The sequence below is a fragment of the Hemitrygon akajei genome, chromosome 12, assembly GCF_048418815.1.
Source record: "Hemitrygon akajei chromosome 12, sHemAka1.3, whole genome shotgun sequence".
NCBI lineage: Eukaryota > Metazoa > Chordata > Chondrichthyes > Myliobatiformes > Dasyatidae > Hemitrygon > Hemitrygon akajei.
In genome coordinates, this window is record NC_133135.1 from 19,773,343 (window position 1) to 19,797,698 (window position 24,356).

Consider the following 24,356-nt stretch of genomic DNA (forward strand, 5'->3'; position numbering starts at 1 on the left):
GTACATATTGAGCGAGCAAATACATATAAACTAAATTATGCCATGTATGCATGCTTTGTGATTTTCTTTCAAATAAGCACCAGTCATCCTTTACATAAAGAATTTTTAATGCAATGTTTGTCACTGTGGAATTTTCATTAAGTAATTCAACTGGTTAAATATTTCAAACTAGGAATGCTTCAAATGAGCACAGGTTCATTTTGAGTTCCAAAATCCACTTCTATTTTCCATTCAATATGTTCTATTCAAGGCAATCCCTGGGACTTGATGGCATGCTTCCTGGCATTCTAAAGAGGTGGCTTTGGAGATAGTTGATACTGTACTCTGGTTTCATCTTCCAAAATTCCATTGATTCTGGAATGTTCCCCAGAGACTGGAAGCTAGCAAGTGCAATCTCTCTCAGAAAAGAGACAAACCCAATAGGAAACTGCTGAATAGTTAGCTTGACATCATTAATGAAGAAAATACTAAAATCTTTTGTTAAAATACAACTAAACACTTAAACTGATGGTAGGATCTTGGAATTATGAAGGAAATAATTTTTGAGAAATTTTGAGCTTGAAGCAGAATTGAAACGTGAAATAATTTGTGTGGTATGTTTGGAACTACAGAAGAGCTTTGATATGGGGCTATGTGAGATAGTTAAACAAAATGAGAGAACTCAGTATTAAGAGTAATCTACAGGCATTCTCCCCAAGGTTAACGGACAGAAAACAAATCAGTTATTTTTGAGTTCTGAGGTAGTCTAGTTGGAATCAGACTATTCAAACTATAAATAATTTGACTGAGTGATATGGATAAAATGTAGTATTTCCAAGTTTGCTAGTGATACGAAACTGCATTGTTTCAGAGGGATATAAACGGGTTAAGTGAATGGGTAAGGATGGTATGTAACATGAAAAAAAATGTCATTCACTATGGAGAAAAGATACAAAGTTCATTTTAAATTGTGAAAGATTTAAAAGTTGGTGGTTTTTAGAGGGACCTAGCTGTTCATGTACATAAATCAACAAAGTTAAACTGAGGTACAATAGAGGTTAAATTATATTGGACAAGCAAGAGTATGCAGATGGTATAATTTCATATATTGCAAGAGGACTTAAGTACAAGAGTTTCATTTGAATTGATTTGGATTTTGTTTAATTTTTAAATTTCTTTATGAATATCAGAAATGTTGAACATTTGACAGCTTCCCCACTCATGTCACCCACCCCACCCAAGACTACAAATTGCATGTCATATGTCAGCATGCAGAATCTCTCCACTTGCGATCTAGCCAACCCTCTGGGAAAATTTTGGTTGTCTGGATCACTCCAGGCAATTTTGTGGCTTGTACAGTAGAAACCAGCTCGCTTCTGAATTCAGATTCTGGGTTTTTAAGTAAATTACTGGTCACATAGTTGTCAATGTTCTGTATCCATAGACCGTAGGCACCCACATGTACATCAGAAGGAAAGTGTTTAGTTAACACAAAAGTATTTGGTGGGTTGAAATAGAATAAATATTAACCAGTCCAATCAAACACCCATTTTGTTAGTTAAAGACTGATTGAACTTTGCAACTTGTTCCCTTTTCCAAATCAATGTAATGTGATATGTACAAGTAAAAGTAAATTGAATGACTTATTTGATCATGGCATGGCAAATGAAGGACATCAGTGTCATCTCGTGGGATGTCTATTTTAAAATTTGTATGTGACAGCACCTTTTATGTTAGAGTTATTTTTTTTGTAGTTCAAAATTTATCAGCTTCAGAGAACAGTTTTTTAAGCCTTGTAAGTTCTATTGTAGTGGTTTTAAAATATGTGTTAGGAAATCAGTTACCTTTAGCCTGGCTTTTTAAGTGTGGACCCAGGTTATGCTTTTGTTTTGCAGCTATCGACATGTGGTCTGCAGGCGTCGTCTTCCTTTCCTTACTGAGTGCCCGTTATCCATTTTTCAAAGCCAGTGATGATTTAACTGCATTGGCACAGATAATGACTATTCGTGGATCGAAAGAAACAATCCAGGCTGCTAAGTTATTTGGTAAGTAATATGCATCGTAAAATCATTTATTTTTAAGATCATTGAGTGTTTTCATTGTTTCTTAAAAATGTTAAGACAAGTCATAATTATTTTTAAATATCCAATAATTTCATGTCAAAGGCAATGTTTGGGTATAGTTGTATTTGTCACAGATTTTTTAAAATATTCTTTGAATATCTACTAGTTTTCTTTCTATGCGGAACCAGAAAATTAACATTGACAATTGAACAAAAAAATATATTTTGATGCAAATATTTTCTTCTGTCATCGCGGCCTGTTGTTACTCAGCTCATTTTATTCTTCAGTAATTACATAAGAAATAGGAACAGGAGTAGGCTATCCGGCCCATCAAGCCTGCCCCACCATTCAATAAGATCATGGCTGATCTGTCTGTAAACTCAGCTCCATCTACCTGCCTTTTCCCCATAACCCTTAATTCCCTTACTATGTAAAAATCTATCTAACTATATCTTAAATATATTTAGTGAAGAAGCCTCAACTGCTTCCCTGGGCAGAGAATTCCACAGATTCACCACTCTCTGGGATAAACAGTTTCTCCTCATCTCCGTCCTAAATCTTCTCCCCTGAATCTTGAGGCAATGTTCCCTAGTTCTAGTCTCACCTACCAATGGAAACAACTTTCCTACTTCTGTCTTATCTATCCCTTTCAAAATTTTGTATGTTTCTATAAGATCCCCTCATTCTTCTGAACTCCAGAGAGTATAGTCCCAGGCAACTCGATCTCTCCTTGTAGGTTAACCCCTTCATCCCTGGAATCAACTTGGTAAACCTCCTCTGCACGGTCTCCAAAACCAGTATATCCTTCCTCAAGTATGGAGACCAGAACTGCACACAGTACTACAGGTGCGGCCTCACCAGTACCCTGTATATTCGCAGCATGACCTCCCTGCTCCTGAATTCAATCCCTCTAGCAATGAAGGTCAACATTCCATTTGCTTTCTTAATAAGCTGTTGAACCTGCGAGCCAACTTTTTGCGATTTATGCACAAGCACTGCAAGTCCCTCTGCACAATAGCACGCTGCAATCTTTCACCACTTAAATAATAATCTGCTCTTTTATTATTCCTTCTAAAGTGGATGATCTCGCATTTACCAAAGTTGTATTCCATCTGCCAGACCATGGCCTTAACCTGTCTAATCCCTCTGCAGACTCTCCACATCCTCTGTACAATTTGCTTTTCCACTCAGTTTAGTGTCATCAGCAAATTTTGCTACACTACACTCAGTCCCCTCTTCCAAATCATCAATGTAAATGGTAAACAGCTGTGGACCTACACCGACCCCTGCGGCACTCCACTCACCACTGACTGCAAACCGGCAAACACCCTGGGTTGCATCCCATGAGGACCAGGGGACTTATCTACCTTCAGGCCCTCTAGTTTGCTCATCACTGTCTCTTTAGTGACAGTGATGTTATCAAGGTCCTCAACTCCCATTTCGTCCACAACATCCTTCTTTGGCATACTAGACGTGTCCTCCACCGTGAAGACCAACTCAAAATAGTCGTTCAATGCCTCAGCCGTTCCCTTATCACTCAATATCAATTTCCCCTTCTTGTCTTCCAAGGGACCTTCGTTACGTTAGCCTCCCTCTTCCGCTTTATGTATTTATAAAAAAAACTTCTGCTATCTGTTTTTATATTTTGTGCTAATTTACTTTCATACTCTATCTTCCCTTTCCATATTTCTTGTTGCTTTTTAAAGTTTTCCCAATCCTCCAGTCTCCCACTACTCTTTGCGACTTTGTACACATGAGCTTTTAATTTGATACTATCTTATATTTCTTTAGTTATCCAAGTAATTCCAGTCAGTCCTCATGCTAAATGTCTGCCCCAAATTTCCCTTTTCAGATTTCATTATATCTGCATTTGTTTGGTGAATCTACTTGGCTTCCCTAGTGGGAATATACTGAACTTCAGCTTTCCAGACAACCTTGCTCATGACTGCATGCCCAGGTTCTGCATATATAAGTTTGTAGATGATACCACTGTAGTGGGCTACATCTCAAATAAAAATGAATCAGAGTACAGGAAGGAGGTAGAGCTTATTGACATGGTGCCATGCCACCAACCTTTCCTTTTATGTCAACAAAATAAAGGAGCTAGTCATTGACATGCTCTTGTCGAATTCAACAATTTTAAGGTTGAGAACTTCAACTTCCTAGATGTGAACATCACCAATAGCCTATCCTAGTCTAACCACGTTGATGTCACAGCCAAGAAAGCCCATCAATGCCTCTACTTCAAGAGGCTAAAGAAAGTTGGCATGTCCCTATCAACTTCAAATTTTTTATTAATGCACCTTCGAAAGTATTCTATCTGAATGCATACACGAGAAAATCTGCAGATGCTGGAAATTCAAGCAACACACACAAAATGCTGGTGGAACGCAGCAGGCCAGGCAACATCTATAGAAAGAAGTACAGTCAATGTTTCAGGTTGAGACCCTTCGTCAGGTGTAACTGAAAGAAGAGATAGTAAGAGATTTGAAAGTGGGAGGGGGAGACTTGAAATGATAGGAGAAGACAGGAAGGGGAGGGATGAAGCTAAGAGCTGGAAAGTTGATTGGCAAAAGGGATACAATGCTGGAGAAGGGGGGAGTATCATAGGATGGAAGGCCTTGGAAGAAAGAAAGGGGGAGGGGAGCACCAGAGTAAGATGGAGAACAGGCAAGGAATTATTGTGAGAGGGAAAGAGAGAAAAAAGAAAAAAAATTTAGGGATGGGGTAAGAATGGGAGGAGGGCCATTAATGGAAGTTAGAGAAATCAATGTTATCTCGACAGTAGAGGAGGCCATGGATTGACATACCGGAATGGTAATGGGAAGTGGAATTAAAATGTGTGGCCACTGGGAGATCCTGCTTTCTCTGGCAGACAGAGCATAGGTGTTTAGCAAAACGGTTTCCCACTCTACATCGGATCTCACCAATATATAGAAGGCCACACCGGGAGCAACAGACTCACAGGTGAAGTGTCGCATCACCTGGAAGGACCTCTACCTCTACTGTCGAGATAGTTTGCTGGGGTGATATACTGTGTCCAGTGCTCCTTCTTACCCCATCCCTAATTTTTCTTTTCTTTTTTCTCTCTTTCCCTCTCACAATAACTCCTTGCCTGTTCTCCATCTTCCTCTGGTGCTTCCCCTCTCCTTTCTTTCTTCCAAGGCCTTCAGTACTATGATACACCTGCTTCTCCAGTCTTGTATCCCTTTTGCCAATCAACTTCCCAGCTCTTAGCTTCATCCCTCCCCCCTCCTGTCTTCTCCTATCATTGCAGGTCCCCCCTCCCCCTCCCACTTTCAAATCTCTTACTATCTCTTCTTCCAGTTAGTCCTGACGAAGGGTCTTGACCTGAAATGTCAACTGTACTTCTTCTTATAGATGCTGCCTGGCCTGCTGTGTTCCACCAGCATTTTATGTGTGTTGCTATCTGAATGCATAACAGCTTAGTATAGCATCTGCTTTGCACATGACCGTAAAAACTGCAGAGAGTTGTGGTCACAGCTCAGCACATCACAGAAGCTGTGTGGACTTATTGATGCCTCTTATTGCTTCAGTAAAACACCCGGCGTAATCAAAGACCTCACCCACCCTGGACATTCTCTCTTGTCCCATCTCACATTGGGCAGAAGAAATGTAAGTCTGAAAGCACTTACCACCAGGCTGAAGTATAGCTATCCCACTATTATTCAAGCTGTAAACAGATCTCTTGTACAGTGAGATGGACTCTTAGCCTCACAATCTACCTCATTATGATTTTGGACTTTATTGTTGACCTGTGCAGCACCTTTTTGGTTGCCTTTACACTTTATTGTTATTGTTATAACTTATTCTAGCTCAATGTACTATGTAATGATTTTATCTATTTAAATAGTATGCAAGATAAGCTTTTGGTAATGGTTCCATCATAAATCAGAATCAGATTTATTATCACTGACGTGCATCGTGAAATTTGCTTTGTGGTGGCAGTACAGTGCAAAATATAACAAAACAAAACTCGCTGTTGGTACATTTGACAATAATAATCCAAAATTTCAGCAGAGTCGGTGAGCTTTGTGATTGCTTTCTAGCCTGTGAATCATCGAGACTTTGCCTTTCTAGCTAAAATGTCGAGAATCATCTTTGGCTGAGGTTTAGCCTCATGCTGCTAATGTTTATGAAATTCTACTCCAACATTAACATCACCCTCTAGGCAGAATAGAGAAAGAAAAAAATTGTAGGAAGTTGTAACCACCGTTTTCTCAACAGGGTAGCAGTAGAGCAACACTACATCTTGAAGTTGTACACACTTATCATGGTGTGTCTTATGTTGATTTACCCATGTTACATACATCATTACATAGAAACATAGAAAATAGGTGCAGGAGTAGGCCATTCGGCCCTTTGAGCCTGCACCACCATTCAGTATGATCATGGCTGATCATCCAACTCAGAACCTTGTACCTGCTTTCTCTCCATACCCCCTGATCCCTTTAGCCACAAGGGCCATATCTAACTTCCTCTTAAATATAGCCAATGAACTGGCCTCAACTGTTTCCTGTGGCAGAGAATTCCACAGATTCACTGCTCTCTGTGTGAAGAAGTTTTTCCTCATCTCGGTCCTAAAAGGCTTCCCCTTTATCCTTAAACTGTGACCCCTCGTTCTGGACTTCCCCAACATCGGAAACAATCTTCCTGCATCTAGCCTGTCCAATCCCTTTAGAATTTTATATGTTTCAATAAGATCCCCCCTCAATCTTCTAAATTCCAGTGAGTATAAGCCTAGTCGATCCAGTCTTTCTTCATATGAAAGTCCTGCCAACCCAGGAATCAATCTGGTGAACCTTCTCTGTACTCCCTCTATGGCAAGAATGTCTTTCCTCAGATTAGGGGACCAAAACTGCACACAATATTCTAGGTGCAGTCTCACCAAGGCCTTGTACAACTTATTACAGTCAAGGCAGAGCTACAGGAGCCTGAAAATCCTTAGGAACAGCCTCTTCCTGTCTGAGATCAGATTTCTGAATGGTCCATGAACAATACCTCATAATTCCTTTAACTTTTGTGCTGTTTACTTAATGTGTTATTAATAGTGATCTAATGTCTTTGTACTATACTGCTGCAACAAAACAAGATTTCATGACATTTAAGGCAGTGATGATGTACCGGATTCTAATTCAAATACAGACAGATGGCGCTTCTCTGAATTGCAGGAGAGAAAGGTTGACGACATAATACGTTGTTTGCATCCTTCTGTCTCAAAAGACAGTGGGTAGCACTGTCAGTGGTGATGCACTTCCGAGAGTGGTTGAGAAGTCTTTCTCTAGAGTGACAGACGCTTCCACACTGCCTGCAGATGAAGGAAGATGGACGTCTTGTTGGAGCGGCTCTCTTCGTCTTTCAAGTTCTCTTGGCAGCCAGCTTGTTGATGTGGGTATTTTCTGCTCTTTGCATGCCCAATGGAACTGCCAAACCCCAGGCAGCCTGCTCGTCTCACACGTCTTCCCAGTTGTTCACATCGATGTTGGCCAGCTTCAGATCCTTTTTGCAGTTAATGTTGAAGCGAATTTGTGGGTGACCAACTGGGCATGCACCCCCTGCCAGCTGCCCAAACAGCAGGTCTTTCAGGATTCAACCAGAGCGCATTCATCTGATATGTCCTAACCATCTGAGCCACCTCTGGCTGACGAGGGTAAACGTGCTGGGGATACCTGCACGTTGTAAGACCTCTATATTAGCGGCTCTGTCCTGCCAAGCAATGTGCAGCATCCATGTGAGGCAGCGCAGGTGAAAGCTGTTCAGTTTCTTCTCTTGAGTAGCATATATTGTCCAGGCTTCTCTGCTGTAGAGGAGAGTGCCAAGGACACAGGCCTGGTACACACACAGCTTAGTGTACACAGTCTGATGCTCAACATTACATGACAGAGTGTTTGTGATGGTTGGCCCAAGATAGGTGAAGTAGTCAACCACATCTAGAGTGACTATAGATTGTGATGGATGGGGGGAGTCATTGTCCTGGGCCATGATACTTCTTGTCTTCAAGTTGATGATCAGCCCAAACTCCTTGCAGGTATGGGACAAGTGGTCATTAAGATGCTGTAGTTGGGTTCTGTGTGAGAACTCAATGCTGCGTCATCAATGAACATCAGCTCACAAATGAAGACCTCGGAGCGAAGGCAAGCAATGTTGAAGAGGTTGCCGTCGGCTCTGGTATGTAGGTAGATGCCATCAGCACATTCTCCAAAAGCATACTGAAGCAGCATGGAGAAGATAATGCTGAGAAGTGTTGAAGTAGAATGCAGCCTTGTATACTCTGCTTCTCACGGGGAAGGCTTCCAAAGTTGTGCCATTAAAGCAGACAGTACTGTGCATGTATTCAGGAAGGAAGTGACCATGCTCAGTGGTTTGGAGGGCAGCCTATCTTCTGCAGCAACCTGAAGAACCTACTTTTGCTGACCAAAACAAACACCTTTGTCAAATTAATGAATGTGATGAAGAGTGACAAAGTGAGAATTGTACCAAAGAAGCTGCACCACCCTAAGAGGAAGAGTTAACCACGCATCAGCATTTGCTGTGCATCCAGTGCCAAACAAATTCATTGACTGCTTTGAAGAGACTATGAGAGTCTCCACCTCTGATGACAACTCAATCGAGAACAAGTGGTCCTGTGTCTTATGATACCATCTACAGCTATAACTGCGTTCAGTCAGAGTGAACACACACAAGCAGACTGGCTTGAGGAAAGCTTGGCAGGCAGTGACTGAAGCCAAACAAAGAGCCCTCCTTGCCTACAAGAATGATCCCAACCCCAGCATCCAATACACGAGAAACAAGGCCCAGAAGACTGCCCACTACTGCGCCAACGATTACTGGCTGAACTTGTGCAACAGTGTCCAGACTGCTGCAGATGCAGGTTGCACGAGGCATGTATGAAGGCATCTGACAACAAGACTGCCCCTCTGAAGTCTAAAACTGTAGAAATCTTATCTGATCAAGGCAAGCGGTTTTAATGCTGGATTGAGCACTACATAGAGTTGTACTCAGCCCAGAATGTGGTCATAAGCACTGCAGTTGAGGCTATCCTAGATCCAACAGTCATGGAGGAGCTAGATGCACTACCAACACTTGGAGAACTCAGCAAAGCCATTGACTATCTTGCTTGTGGGAAGGCCCCTGGAAATGGTGATATCCCTCCAGAAGTTTTGAAGAATGGCAAACAAGCATTGCTGCACCATCAGCACAAGCTCCTCTGTCTGCTGGGAGAAAGGCTACGTACCACAGGACGTGAGATACCAACATAGTAACCATGTAGTGTCCCCCAGCAGCCAGGCCATGCTCTTTTCTCATTGTTACCATCAGGTAGGAGGTACAGAATCTTGAAGGCACACACTCAGCGATTCAGTAACAGATTCAGTAACCTCTGTCAATTGATTCCTAAACGGACACTGAACCCAGTGAACACTGCCTCACTTTTTAAATCTAATTTATTTCAGTTTTTGCATGATTTTTAATCTATTCAATATACATATTCTGTAATTTATTTATTAATATATTTTTACTCTTTTTTTTCTTGTCTATTATGTATTGCATTGAACTGCTGCTATTAACAAATTTCATGACACATGCCAGTGATAATCAACCTGATTCTGATGTACAAGAACAAGGGTGACCACAGTGACAGTAACAACTACCTCAACCTTGTGGGAAAGGCCTTTGCCCGAGTCTTTTTGGCTGAACGTATCTATGAGGAGTTGCAATGTGGTTTTAGAGCAGGTAGATCCACTGTGGATATGATCTCACTATGCCAGCTGCAGGAGAAATGTTAACAGCAACATAGACAAGCGCCTCCCATCATATTTAGCTGAAGTTATGCAAGATCCAAAGAGTGAAGAACATGGAGAGTTGAACTTCCAGGACTTCATTAGGAAATTAATAGCTGGTTTTATATTAAAAATAATGTTGGCTTTCTGAAAATTGCCTGGCACTATTGAAAAGGTTAATATAGATGTTTCAAAACTGAAGAAAGTCTTGAGCTGGAAAGTTTTGACAAAAACACAATATTTAACCAAGTAAACTGGCCAGATGTGTTGTTAGAAGTCTTTATAATAGACGTGGAGGGGGTAGTTCTGAGAAATCTTTCATAATTGACTTTGAAATTGAAAATAATATGTAGTTTATTAGAACACAACAAATGTGTGCCTCCTTTTACTAGAGTTCATTTGATGGAAATATTAGCATCAGGTCTGTGTATCATTTGAAGATTTTGATAATGACTAAATTTGTTCCATATTTGATTCACTTGAGACTACCACATGCAAAGAACACAAGTTAATGTTGCTTTCATGGAAAGTATGCCCTTAGTTTGAAACTGTACAGGGTTTTTAAAACATTACATTGTTATTGCATGAGTATGGGTTGTTTATTGGGTCTGTTTGCAGATGGGCATATATAGTTCAATAAATTGCTCCATGGAGTGGTTGGTCATCAAATCAGCACACTCCCTTTTTAGGTCATAATGATGGGTTTTCTCATTGCCAAATGTAATAATTCCTTTCTGAAATGACTTGTACATTTTGATGCAGTTCCTTGTGGGTGCACAAACATGTTTTGTTAATTATATATTTGTAAGACACTGCCTGTGCATGGAGCACATTGGCTATGGGTGTTTAGATTGCCAGATGTAATGGCCTAAGTGAAAGGAATTTCAGATAATTTGATGCAGTTCCTATTGGGTGAAAGCTGGCAATAGGAAGATATAATTGCAAACAGAAAAGTTAAACTGGCATTATATATATTACATTGTCCACCCACTGAGTACAGTGCGTAATATTCTGTAACAAATGATGTGGAAAAGTTTCAGAAAGATTTGCTTGAGTGTCATTGTAGAGAAGTGCTGACCATAAAGAAATAGGCACTGATCCAGGTCTGTTCTGTTATTTTTGGTGCTCTGTGGAGAACTATTAACTATGAAGAATGTGATAACATTCATATGCAGAAGAGGTTTTCATTTGTGAGCAAGGAACAAACCCAAAGGAAGTAAATACAAAATAGTCACTAATGAAACCAAAGAATTCAACAAAGAAGTGAGACTTGCATGCCTAGTGCTTCTAATGATCTCGGGGTGCACGAAGCTGCCTCAAAACAATATATTAGATTTAAAATATGGTTAATGTGGTTTCACTCCACAAACGCTAATTGATAATTGTCTCAGTATTGGGCCAGGGCTTCCTTGAGCAGCTTGCTGCTCAACTACCTGCTTGACCTGCTCTTCCCTGGAGGAGGTTTCCATATAAGAACTTTTTTGGGATGGATAGTGCTGACCTATTCAGCAAGGCCACAGAAATCCTCTGGCAGCCTTTGAAGCCATGCTTGCAGATGGAATTGGCTATTGAGCAACTTGAATGAGCATGTGTCTGAACTTCACCAAAGTTCCAACCTTAAATGTGCAATTAAAAATTGTGGATTTGAAACAGATGATTAGTTGTGTGGGACTGATTGCTTTCTGCAGAAATTTCAGACCAATATATTTTTAGTAATCTTGATCGAAGCACCAGAGGAAGGCAGTGTGTTGGGATCTCTGCCTTGCTTTCTTTGAAATGGTTCTGCCTGCGAAAGCAGATCTACCTAGGTTTAACATTTCATCTGAGAGGTAGCTGCAACAACATGAAGTGTCAGCCTTCATTCATCTGGTGAGTGCAAAAATCTAGGCTAATACCAAAGTAATTTTGAGCTTGCAACTTCTGACCACATGCCTTCAGTTGAGCCAGACTGACACAAGATTATTTTTTATTGCCATAAAGAAATTGGAATGTGGAGCTTGTGTGACATTTGGACAGGTTATGCAGCAACAGCAATTCTGATGATTGGATAACATAGAAACTTAGAAAACATACAGCACAATACAGGCCCTTCGACCTACAAAGCTGTGCCATGTCCTTACCTTAGAACTACCTAGGCTTTACCCATAGCCCTCTATTTTTCTAAGCTCTATGTAGCCATCCAGGAGTCTCTTAAAAGACCCTGTCGTTTCCACCTCCACCACTGCCACTGGCAGCCCATTCCGCATACTCACCACAATGTGTTTAAAAAAAAACTTACCCCTGACATCTCCTCAGTGGCTCTGGATATTGAGGAGTCTGATAGCTTGGGGGAAGAAACTGTTACATAGTCTGGTCATGAGAGCCCGAATGCTACGGTGCCTTTTCCCAGATGGCAGGACGGAGAAAAGTTTGTATGAGGGGTGCGTGGGGTCCTTCATAATTTTCATTTTTGAAAAGAAGTAAGGGTTCGGAGATCATCTACACTTGGGGAAGCAGCAATTAGTCAAAATTTTAATGCATGGCTTTGTTAAGGAGTGATCATGTCACAGCAACTTGAATGACTGAACATTTTGAAAAAGTTGCTAAGTGTAATGATGACGTCAGTGTGGTCATGGGGTGTACAGTACTGTGCAAAAGTCTTAGGCACATATATAGCTAGGGTGCCTAAGACTTGGATAGTACTGTAGACCTCAGTACTGCCGCCAAAAAAGAAATACAAATTTCATGACATATGTGAGTGATAAACCAGATTCTGATATGGGTCTATTGTGGACTGAGAGTGGGAAGGGGGGAATCATGGATAGGAAAAGGGGAAGGAAGAGGGGAGAGAGTGGGAAGCACCAGAGAGACATTAGAAACATAGAAAATAGGTGCAGGAGTAGGCCATTTGGCCCTTTGAACCTGCACTGCCATTCAGTATGATCATGGCTGATCATCCAACTCAGAACCCTGTACCTGCTTTCTCTTCATACCCCCTGATCCCTTTAGCCACAAGGGCCATATCTAACTTCCTCTTAAATATAGCCAATGAACCGGCCTCAACTGTTTCCTGTGGCAGAGAATTCCACAGATTCACCACTCTCTGTGTGAAGAAGTTTTTCCTCATCTCGGTCCTAAAAGGCTTCCCTTTATCCTTAAATTGTGACCCCTCGTTCTGGACTTCCCCAACATCGGAAACAATCTTCCTGCATCTAGCCTGTCCAATCCCTTTAGAATTTTATACGTTTCAATAAGATCCCCCCTCAATCTTCTAAATTCCAGTGACTATAAGCCTAGTCGATCCAGTCTTTCTTCATATGAAAGTCCTGCCATCCCAGGAATCAATCTGGTGAACCTTCTCTGTACTCCCTCTATGGCAAGAATGTCTTTCCGCAGATTAGAGGACCAAAACTGCACACAATATTCTAGGTGCGGTCTCACCAAGGCCTTGTACAACTGCAGTAGAACCTCCCTGCTCCTGTACTCAAATCCTTTTGCTATGAATGCCAACATACCATTTGCCTTTTTCACCGCCTGCTGTACCTGCATGCCCACCTTCAATGACTGGTGTACAATGACACCCAGGTCTCATTGCATCTCCCCTTTTCCTAATCGGCCACCGTTCAGATAATAATCTGTTTTCTTGTTCTTGCAACCAAAGTGGATAACCTCACATTTATCCACATTAAATTGCATCTGCCATGAATTTGCCTACTCACCTAACCTATCCAAGTCACCCTGCATCCTCTTAGCATCCTCCTCACAGCTAACACCGCTGCCCAGCTTCGTGTCGTCCGCAAACTTGGAGATGCTGCATTTAATTCCCTCGTCTAAATCATTAATCTATATTGTAAACAACTGGGGCCCCAGCACTGAGCCTTGCGGTACCCCACTAGTCACTGCCTGCCTTTCTGAATAGGTCCCGTTTACTCCCACTCTTTGCTTCCTGTCTGCCAACCAATTCTCTATCCACATCAATACCATACCCCCAATACCATGTGCTTTAAGTTTGCACACTAATCTCCTGTGTGGGACCTTGTCAAAAGCCTTTTGAAAATCTAAATATACCACATCTACTGGCTCTCCCCTATCCACTCTACTAGTTACATCTTCAAAAAATTCTATCAGATTCGTCAGACATGATTTTCCTTTCACAAATCCATGCTGACTTTGTCCGATGATTTCACCTCTTTCCAAATGTGCTGTTATCACATCTTTGATAACCGACTCTAGCATTTTCCCCACCACCGATGTCAGACTAACCAGTCTATAGTTCCCTGGTTTCTCTCTCCCTCCTTTTTTAAAAAGTGGGGTTACATTAGCCGCCCTCCAATCCTCAGGAACTAATCCAAAATCTAAGGAGTTTTGAAAAATTATCACTAATGCATCCACTATTTCTTAGGCTACTTCCTTAAGCACTCTGGGATGCAGACCATTTGGCCCTGGGATTTGGCCATATCTGCCTTTAATCCCTTCAATTTACCTAACACCACTTCCCTACTAACATGTATTTCCCTCAGTTCCTCCATCTCACTAGACCCTCGGTCCATTACTATTTCCGGAAGATTATTTATGTCCTCCTTAATGAAGACAGAACCAAAGTAGTTATTCAATTGATCTGCCATGTCTTTGTTCCCTATGATCAATTCACCAGTTTCTGACTGTAAAGGACCTACATTTGTCTTGACCAATCTTTTCCTTTTCACGTATCTATAAAAGCTATTACAGTCAGTTTTTATGTTCCCTGCCAGCTTTCTCTCATAATCTTTACATTCTGTAATAAGCCAATTGTTTGGAATCAAATAACCTTGCTTGATATCTCAGAGCTTTGTGTGTCTGCAACCACCCCCCCCCCTCCCAGCACTGTCACGTGTCCCACATCCCTCCTGCAGCACTCCACCTTCACCGTTCCTAACATTCTTTGATCCCACCAGATTTGCAAATTTACCCTCTGCCCTATGTTGGCAAATATAGTACTTTCCAAAAGTCTTAGGCACCCTAACTATATACGTATGTGCAAAAGACTTTTCAAGTCGTCACTTTATATTGTCATTTCGACCATAACTGCTAGTACAGTACACAGTGAAAATGAGACAACATTTTTCAGGACCACGATGTTACATGAAACAATACAAAAACTAGACTGAACTACGTAAAAAAAAAACACAGAAATAAAACTACACTAGACAATAGGTCAGTAAGTTGGTTTCAGTCCAGGCTCTGGATATTGAGGAGTCTGATGGCTTGGGGGAAGAAACTGTTACATAGTCTGGTCGTGAGAGCCCGAATGCTACGGTGCCTTTTCCCAGATGGCAGCATGGAGAAGAGTTTGTCTGAGGGGTGAGTGGGGTTCCTCATAATGCTGTTTGCTTTGCAGATGCAGTGTGTAGTGAAGAGAGACCCCGATGATCTTCTCAGCTGACCTCACTGTCCGCTGCAGGGTCTTGCAATCCAAGATGGTGCAATTTCCGAACCAAGCAGTGATGCAGCTGCTCAGGATGCTGTCAATACAACCCCTGTAGAATGTGATGAGGATGGTGGGGGGGGGTGGGTGTGGGAGATGGACTTTCCTCAGGGACGCTGCTGGGCTTTCTTTGCTATGGAGCTGGTGTTGAGGGACCAGGTAAGATTCTCCGCCAGGTGAACACCAAGAAATTTGGTCCCCTTAACGATCTCTAACGAGGAGCCGTCGATGTTCAGCGGGGAGTGGTCGCTCGGTGCCCTCCTGAAGTCAACAACCATCTCTTTTGTTTACATTCAGAGACAGGTTGTTGGCTCTGCACCAGTCCGTTAGCCGCTGCACCTCCTCTCTGTAAGCTGACTCATCATTCTTGCTGATGAGACCCACCACGATGGTGTCATCGGCAAACTTGATGATGTGGTTCAAGTTTGCACAGTACTGTACATGGACTTCAGTAAGATCTTTGACAAGGTCCTGCATGGGAGACTAGTGCCAAATGAGGTCCAAAGAAAGTTGGAAAGTTAGTAGTAGTAGTAACACAATCACTCGAGTAGAGTATGATCCCGTAAGGAGTTGTCAACTCCAGTGCAGTTTGGAAAGAGTAAGTGATGGCTGTGGTTAGTCATTAGGTCTTTCAGTTGTTCATTTTCTCCTTTTGCAGTTGCTGTTCATTCTCTGAGGCACAGTGGAGGTCTCTCATGTAGAGTAGAACAGATTTCCTTCAGGTATATATATTAAGTGCAATGTCTTCCCAGTTTTTAGATGTAATGTTGAGTTTCTTCAGGCTGATTTTCGATGTTACCTTAGAAGCGTTTACTTTGCACACCAGGAACTCACTGACCTTCCTTCATATGGGAGTAAAGGAGTTTGTGGTACACGAGTTTAGCATCCAGATGACATCACCTATCCATCGGAGTTGGCATTGCTTTATCGTGGTGCAAAATTGGTGTGGTATTGAATAATACAGGGTTGTTTTTGTGATTGGAACTAATGGTATACCTGGGAATTGCCACTGGGACCTTTTACCCTTTGTTAGTGATGAATAATGTGGATTATAAATGTGGGAAATACAGTCCTACATTTACAATCCAGTAAGTCAGCTGACATGAAAAAAATATGGTGTTAATAGTGAGGAGGCTAATCCCATAATACAGTGCAGTATTGATGGGCACAGCATTGGCGGGTACAATTTAACCATGATGAATATTAGGTGATGCATTTTTATTATGACTCGTAAGGCAAGGATATATATGTACAATAAATGGTGGTACCCTACTGAAGAACACTGGTATCCTGGTAGACCAGTCCAAGGATTCGTGAAGCAATCTGCTCAAGTATGCAAGATGATTAAAGAGTAGGTGATATTTGTCTTCATTAATCAGGACATAGAATAAAGAACAGTGAGGTTATGGTACAGTCTTAAAAATAAGGTGGTTAAGCCAAACCGAAGTGCTATGTTCAATTTGGAGTGCTGCACTACAGAAGGATGTGATTGTACTGGAGAAAGGGTGAAGAGGAACTATGATGAGAGGCTGGATAGGTGAGGGACTCCTGACTAATTATATGTATTATGAAGGCAATAGATAGGAAAGAACATTTTCCCCCATTGCAAAGATGCCAAAGAGTACTATGCATACATTTAAGAGGTAAGGTGGGGGTCTGATTAAACAACTATTTCTCCGAGAGAATGGAGGCTGAGTCTCAGTGGAAGTAGCAAACAGTTTCCAAGAGGATCTCAGTGGGTGGAGCAGCTTCCATTTGTTGGGAGGGGGCATGTGGGGAGTGTTGATAAATGAGTTCCATTTGGCTGTAGTACAGAACACTAAGGCACTCATCAGTGTAACCGAAAGAGATGGGGAGTAGTGCCAGAGAAAGTATGGATGAAGGACAATGGTTCTAGAGGTAGAAGTGACAAAGATGGGCCTGGAACTCATAGTGGGCGAAGGGATACAGAGGTAAGCTTTCCATTGATGACTGATTGCTCAGCACCAGAGAGGTGGCAAGAGAAAGTCAAAGTAGATTTATTTTACTACCTTGAGATTCATTTCCTTGCAGGTATTTACAAGAAAATAAAGAAATACAATAGAATTATACATAAAGACGGGCAAGCAACCACTGTGCATTTTGAGGCTAGCTGAACACTTAAATCACCAGAGCACAGAAATCTGTGAAAAATAAGAATAGTACAAGTGGGTACATGATGGACAGCATGAATGTACTGGGCCTAATGGCCTGTTTCTGTACGTTGGTTCTAAGAAAATAATATTTCCATAAACCACCAGGTGCTCCGTTACAGTTTATCCTTCCAAAGATACAAGACTTCCTAAAATAACAGATAGACATCAAATCTGGAGGCCTGGCTTAGCAACGCAATCTAATGAATTAAACATATCCCTTTCAAAATAAGGGAACTTGTGGAATTTAGTTCAAATATTTGTTGAACCACTGGCTCCTCTGTGCCGTCCCTTTCAGAAGACTCTAGAATCTTGGGAGGTCAAAATGCCCTGCTTGGCAAGGTCCAGATTATTAATAGAAATGTCAGTGCTTGCGATATATTAAATAATTTCTGCTGTGAGCAAAATGCCCTGAATGTATAAGATTTGAGGAAGTTATCATTTTCTTGGAGGCCACCCTAGACTGTGCTCGTTTGTTTACCTACAGTGCATTTTAACTACGTTAGATTCTGCATTCTGTTTTCTTCTTACTGCTTCATTGTACTTGAGCATGGCAGAATCTGACGTTTGGATGTCATAGAGTCATAGAGAAGTACAGTACAGAAACATGCCCTTTGGCCCATCTAGTCCATGCCAAAACCATTTAAACTGCCTTCTCCCATTGACCTGCACCATAGCCTTCCATATCCCTTCTATCCAAACTTCACTTAAACATTGAAATCGAGCTTGCGTGCTCACTTGTGCTGGCATCTCATACCACACTCTCACAACTCTGAGTGAAAAAATTTCCTCTTATGTTTCCTTTAAACTTCTCACCTTTCATCCTGACTAGATAGCACACAGTTTTTCACTGTGTTTGAGTTCAACAGATGCGAGGTAATGTCACAGCTCTATAAAGCCCGGGTTAGACCATACTTGGAATATAATAAGCCCATAGGTTGTGGGAACATTCCTTTCTTTCTTTTTAAATCTTTTTATTAATTTTAAGAAAAACATTAGTGAAATATGAATACAAAACGTTTGAGAGTACATAATTAATAGATTAAATAGACAATCAGATACGTAATAATCAATATATAAGGCCTCCCAAACTCATAGTATTAATGTAAAAGAATCGAAAAAGAGGAAAAAAAACCCCAACTAAAACTAAAAGAAAACTTTAAAAAAAAACTAACCAACATGGGCAATTGCATAATGTTAAATACATACAGTAGTGCCGATAACTCCGAACCTCCATCCAAATAATTAAGGATAATAACAGTAAGGTTTAGGATCAGACCATTTAACTCATATGAAAATGTTGAATAAATGGTCTCCAAGTTTCCTCAAATTTAACTGAAGAATCAAAAACCACACTTCTAATTTTTTCTAAACCCAGACAAGAAATAGTTTGAGAAAACCACTGAAGTACAGTTGGAGGGTTAATTTCTTTCCAATTCAGTAAAATAGATCTTCTAGCCATTAATGTAACAAATGCAATCATTCGTCGAGATGAAACGGATAGACGATTATTATCTATCATTGGTAAACCAAAAATTGCAGTAAAAGGATGCGGTTGGAGATTGATATTTAAAACTCTTGAAATAATATTAAAAATATCTTTCCAATAATTTTGTACACAAGGACAAGACCAAAACATATGAGTCAATGAAGCAACATCAGAATGACATCTGTCACAGGTTGAATTAACATAAGAATAAAATCGAGCAAGTTTATCTTTAGACATGTGAGCTCTATGTACAACCTTAAATTGTATTAGGGCATGTTTAGCACAAATAGAGGACGAATTTACCAATGATAGAATTTTTTCCCATTCCTCAGTAGATATAGGACAATGCAATTCTTCTTGCCATTCCTTCTTAATTTTTTCTGATACATCTGGCTGTACACTCATAATCATATTATAAATGATAGCTACTAAACCCTTTTGACAAGGATTGAGGGCTAAAATTCTTTCTGTAATGTCCAATGGCCATTCTTTCGAAAAAGACTTTAATTCATTATACAGAAAATTTATGACTTGCAAATATCTAAAAAAATGGGTTTTAGGTAAATTATATTTATTAGATAGCTGTTCAAAGGACATAATGTTATCATCCAAAAACAGATCACGAAAACATGTTATACCTTTTGTTTTCCATAAAAGAAAAGCTTGATCTATAGATGAAGGCCGAAAGAAGTAGTTAGATATTATAGGACATGACAGCATAAACTTATTCAAGCCAAAAAATTTACGAAATTGAAACCAAATTCGTAATGTATACTTGACTATGGGATTAGTTATCTGTTTATTCATTTTGAATAACGAAAAAGGAAGTGAAGATCCTAAGATTGAGATCAGTGAAAAATCTTGCACAGATTTACATTCCAAATTTACCCATTGTGGGCAAGCAGCTGTAGTCGATTCTTGTGTCCAGAATATTAAATACCGTATATTAACTGCCCAATAGTAAAATCTTAAGTTTGGTAGAGCCAAGCCGCCCTCCTTCTTAGGCTTCTGTAAATATTTTTTGCCTAGTCTAGGATTTTTGTTCTGCCACAAATAAGATATTTTAGAGACAACCATATCAAAAAAAGATTTAGGAATAAAAATTGGTAATGCTTGAAATAAATATAAAAATTTAGGTAGTATCATCATCTTAATGGCATTAACTCTGCCTACCAAAGACAAAGATAATGGAGACCACCTATTAGCAAGTTGCTTAATTTGATCGATTAAAGGTAGAAAATTAATTTTAAATAAATCTTTATGTTTTTAGTAATTTTAATACCTAAATAAATAAAATAATCTGTAACAATTCTACATGGTACATGATTATAAATTGGAACATGCATATTTAATGGAAATAGTTCACTCTTATTAAAATTCAATTTATAACCAGAAAAGTTACTAAATTGAGCGAGCAAAGAAGAAATAGCAGGAATAGATCTTTCAGGGTCAGATATATATAATAACAAGTCATCCGCATATAATGGTACCTTATACGTCGTCTCCCCACGGGTAATACCGAAAATATTGGGTGATTCACGAATAGCTATAGCCAAGGGTTCTAAAGCAATGTCAAATAATAAAGGACTTAAAGGACAACCTTGCCTTGTACCACGAAATAGCTGAAAAATAGGGGATCTTTGATTATTGGTAAAAACCGAAGCTAAGGGTTTATGGTATATTAATTTAATCCATGAAATAAATTTTGAACTAAAATTAAAATGTTGCATTGTATTAAATAAATATGGCCATTCAACTCTATCAAATGCTTTTTCGGCATCTAAAGAAATGACACATTCTGGTATTTTAGATGAAGAGGTATAAATAATATTAATTAATTTTCTAATATTAAAAGATGAATAGCGATTTTTAATAAATCCAGTCTGATCTTCAGAAATAATTCGGGGTAATATATTTTCTAATCTAATAGCCAAAATTTTACTAAAAATCTTAAAATCCGTATTCAACAAGGATATAGGCCGATAGGATGCGCATTCAGTAGGGTCTTTATCTTTTTTAAGAATTAAAGAAATAGAAGCTTCATAAAAAGATTGTGGTAGTTTACCTATACTTAATGCATCTTTAAAAATTTTACAAAGCCAAGGAGAAAGTATGGAAGAAAAAGATTTGAAAAATTCTGTAGAAAAACCATCTGGACCAGAAGCTTTACCCGAATTCATTGAAAAGATAGCCTTTTCTATTTCAGACTCCGTAATAGGTGTATCCAAAAATACACTATCCTCAACAGTTACTTTTGGAATATTCAATTTCCTTAAAAATTCATTTATTATAGAAGAGTCCTTAGTACATTCTGATTGATATAAGGAATTATAAAAATCTTGAAAGGCTTTATTTATCTCTTTGTGATCGATCGTCAAAGTACCATCTTGTTTACGAATCCTAGTAATCTGTCGTTTATCCGAAACAATTTTCAATTGGTTAGCTAGTAATTTACCAGACTTATCTCCATATATATAGAATTGGGCTTTTGATTTAATTAACTGACTTTCAATCGAGGAGGGTAATAGTAAGCTATGCTCCATTTGAAGTTCCACTCTTTCTTTATAAAGTTCTTTGCTAGGGGTCATTGAATAAATCTTGTCAATTGCTTTGATTTTATCAACTAGTGTTAATATTTTAGAATTAGTTCGTTTCCTAACTCCAGCAGAATATGAAATAATCTGTCCACGAATATATGCCTTAAAAGTATCCCACAAAGTTCCACTAGAGATCTCTGCTGTAAAATTTGTTGAGAAAAACAAATCAATTTGCTGTTTAATAAAGTTGACAAAGTCAGGATTAAACCTCCAACCTTTAGTATTAATATATGAATCCGTCATCTTAATAGATAACTTCAAAGGTGCATGATCAGATATGGTAATAGAGTCATATTTACAATCCATAACATCTGTAAGTAAATGGTGATCAATGAAAAAGTAATCAATTCTTGAGTAATTATGGTAAACATGGGAAAAGTATGAAAATTCTTTGTCGTTAGGATGTAAAAAATGCCAAATTTCACAAATAGCTGAATCAATCATAAAAGAGTTAATGAGAGAAGCCGATTTATTCGGAAGAGTTTGGGTGGGCTTGGATCTATCCATCAAAGGGTTTAGACAACAGTTAAAATCCCCACCCATTATCAATCTGTATTGATTCAAATTAGGAAAGGATGTAAATAAACATTTAAAAAATTCAGGGCAATCAGTATTTGGAGCATAAACATTAACTAAAACAACTTTTTGATTAAAAGGTAGACCAGTAATAAGCAAAAATCTACCTTGCGGATCTGAAATTGTTTCATGATGTATAAAAGAAGTTGATGAATCTATAAAAATAGAAACACCTCTTACTTTGGCTTGCGAATTTGAGTGATACTGTTGTACCTTCCAAAACCTAAACAACCGTTGACTATCCACCTTCCTTACATGAGTCTCTTGTACAAAAATAACATTAGCATTCATTCTATGGAATACTTTGAATATTTTTTTCTGTTTGATCGGATGATTTAAACCATTAGTATTCCAAGAAACAAAATTAATAGTCCTATCCATATTGACAATATTTATTACAATTAACACATAAGTTTGAAAAAAAAGTGAACTCATGAACCCGGAAGAAGGAAGTAAATTCAAGGAGAAACCAGAAGTCACGGCACTGCGACCATTTTTGTAGTTTCATATAAGCCCATGAAATAAAACTAAGCAGAAAGCAAGCAAAAAGAAAAGAAAAAAGAAAAATCCCCCTCCCTCCACCCTCAAAACCCCAGGAAAAAAGCCAAAAAGAGGCAAGCAAGCAATCTAATACTAAAATTACCCCCGTGTCTCAAGACAGCAACTCAGACACAACAAAGTTAAAAAAATACAAACAACCCACATTATAAGAGAGGGTTGGTATAACAAAAGTTAAAATATAAAATTAGTATTATAAATGTATATAAACAAAAGGGTTAAAAAAGAATTAAAACGATAAAACCCATAAATGACTAATACTGGATTGATATTTTAAATGAAAGTTTAAAACTTACAAACACATCAAAACAGATATGACGTTCCAAGCACTAAAGTCTGTCGGGAAGAAGAACCAACATTTTATTTTTTTTAAAATCTTAATATTTAAATGTTAAGAGTATAAAAAAGCGTATCTCAGCTTAAAAAGAAAAGCAAAAAGGAGAAAAAAAACCCTAATAAGTTATTTTCAACGCTAATAGATTAATAATATGGAAAAATATTAAAGTCAAAATAAACCGAGCAAAAAGAGCTTTAACCGTATATAAGAAATACATGTAAGCCATACCCAAAAAAAACCAAACATCATTCTGTAACAGATCCAAATCTATAGGCTAAATTACATTAGTCAGCCCGATAGAATGTCATTGTTCCAGAAAACTTTGAGCATCCGCTGGAGATTTAAACAGCCGAAAAGTTCCGTCCTCAAGAGTGACTCTCAAGTGTGCTGGAAATAACAGCGCTTGCTTGCAGCCTTTCTGGTGAAATTTCGACATAACCAATCTAAAAGCCATTCTAGCCCTTAAGACTTCAGGGCTATAGTCTTCCAGAATGCGAAATTTAAACTCTTGATAGCAGATCATACCCTTTTTTCGAGCCGCCGGAATCAAACGTTCTTTGGTATGAGGGTAATGGATCCGAAGAATTACATGTCGTGGTTTCAAACTTGAATCAGACCGAAAACGGGAGACACGGTGTGCCCGATCGATTACCGGGAGAGAGTCCAGTACCTCTGGACCCAAGACATCCATTAGAAATTTAGAGAAGAAAAAGGTAAGATCACTGCTCTCAAATTTTTCCGGAATCCCAATTAATCGAAGATTTTGTCTTCGAGAGCAATTTTCCAAATCAGTAATTTTAACTTTATAACGATCCATCTGTTGAGAAGTCGAAGTTTGCTCTTCTTGTATTTTTTCAATTATACGATCTTTCTTGCGAGCTGCTTCTTCAAGAACCAAAATACTTGCTTGTTGTTTTTGTGATTCCAGTGAAAGTGTCTGGAGCTTTTCTTCAACTAGTTTCAAACGCTCATCAAACCGAAAAAACTTTACGGTTATTTTTCTCTCCAGTTCTTCAAATTTGTCTTCTATAAGCTTCACAATTGTTTCTAAAGTTATCGGTTCTTTCGTCTGTTTCGATTCTTTTGCTCTAGACATTTCAGCAAGTTGAGAATAATTCAAATAGTTAAAAAGAAAAATTCTGTATGTTTAGACCCCTTTAGAATAAGTATAAGAAGATCCTTTAAGGGGTGTTTGTAGGTTATAAAGACGTAAAAGGTTTGGAGCAAAGCCTAGAAGCGGTTTACTCCATGAGCGCCATCTTGAGACTCGTGGGAACATTCCAACGATGGGAAAATGAAGTATCCCGTTTGGTTCAGGAGCCTAATATTTTTTAATAACTCTTC

The 24,356-nt window shown here is 39.1% G+C and overlaps 1 protein-coding gene across 5 annotated transcripts in view; it reads left to right on the forward strand.

Moving 5' to 3' along the window:
* Positions 1–24,356, forward strand: part of cdc7 (cell division cycle 7 homolog (S. cerevisiae)) — a 104,470-nt gene that overhangs the window by 76,269 nt on the left and 3,845 nt on the right. For all 5 annotated transcript variants that reach the window (XM_073062662.1, XM_073062660.1, XM_073062664.1 and 2 more), the window contains one exon: positions 1,875–2,024. In XM_073062662.1, the coding sequence (XP_072918763.1) occupies positions 1,875–2,024 (150 nt within the window). The remainder of the gene's footprint in view (positions 1–1,874; positions 2,025–24,356) is intronic.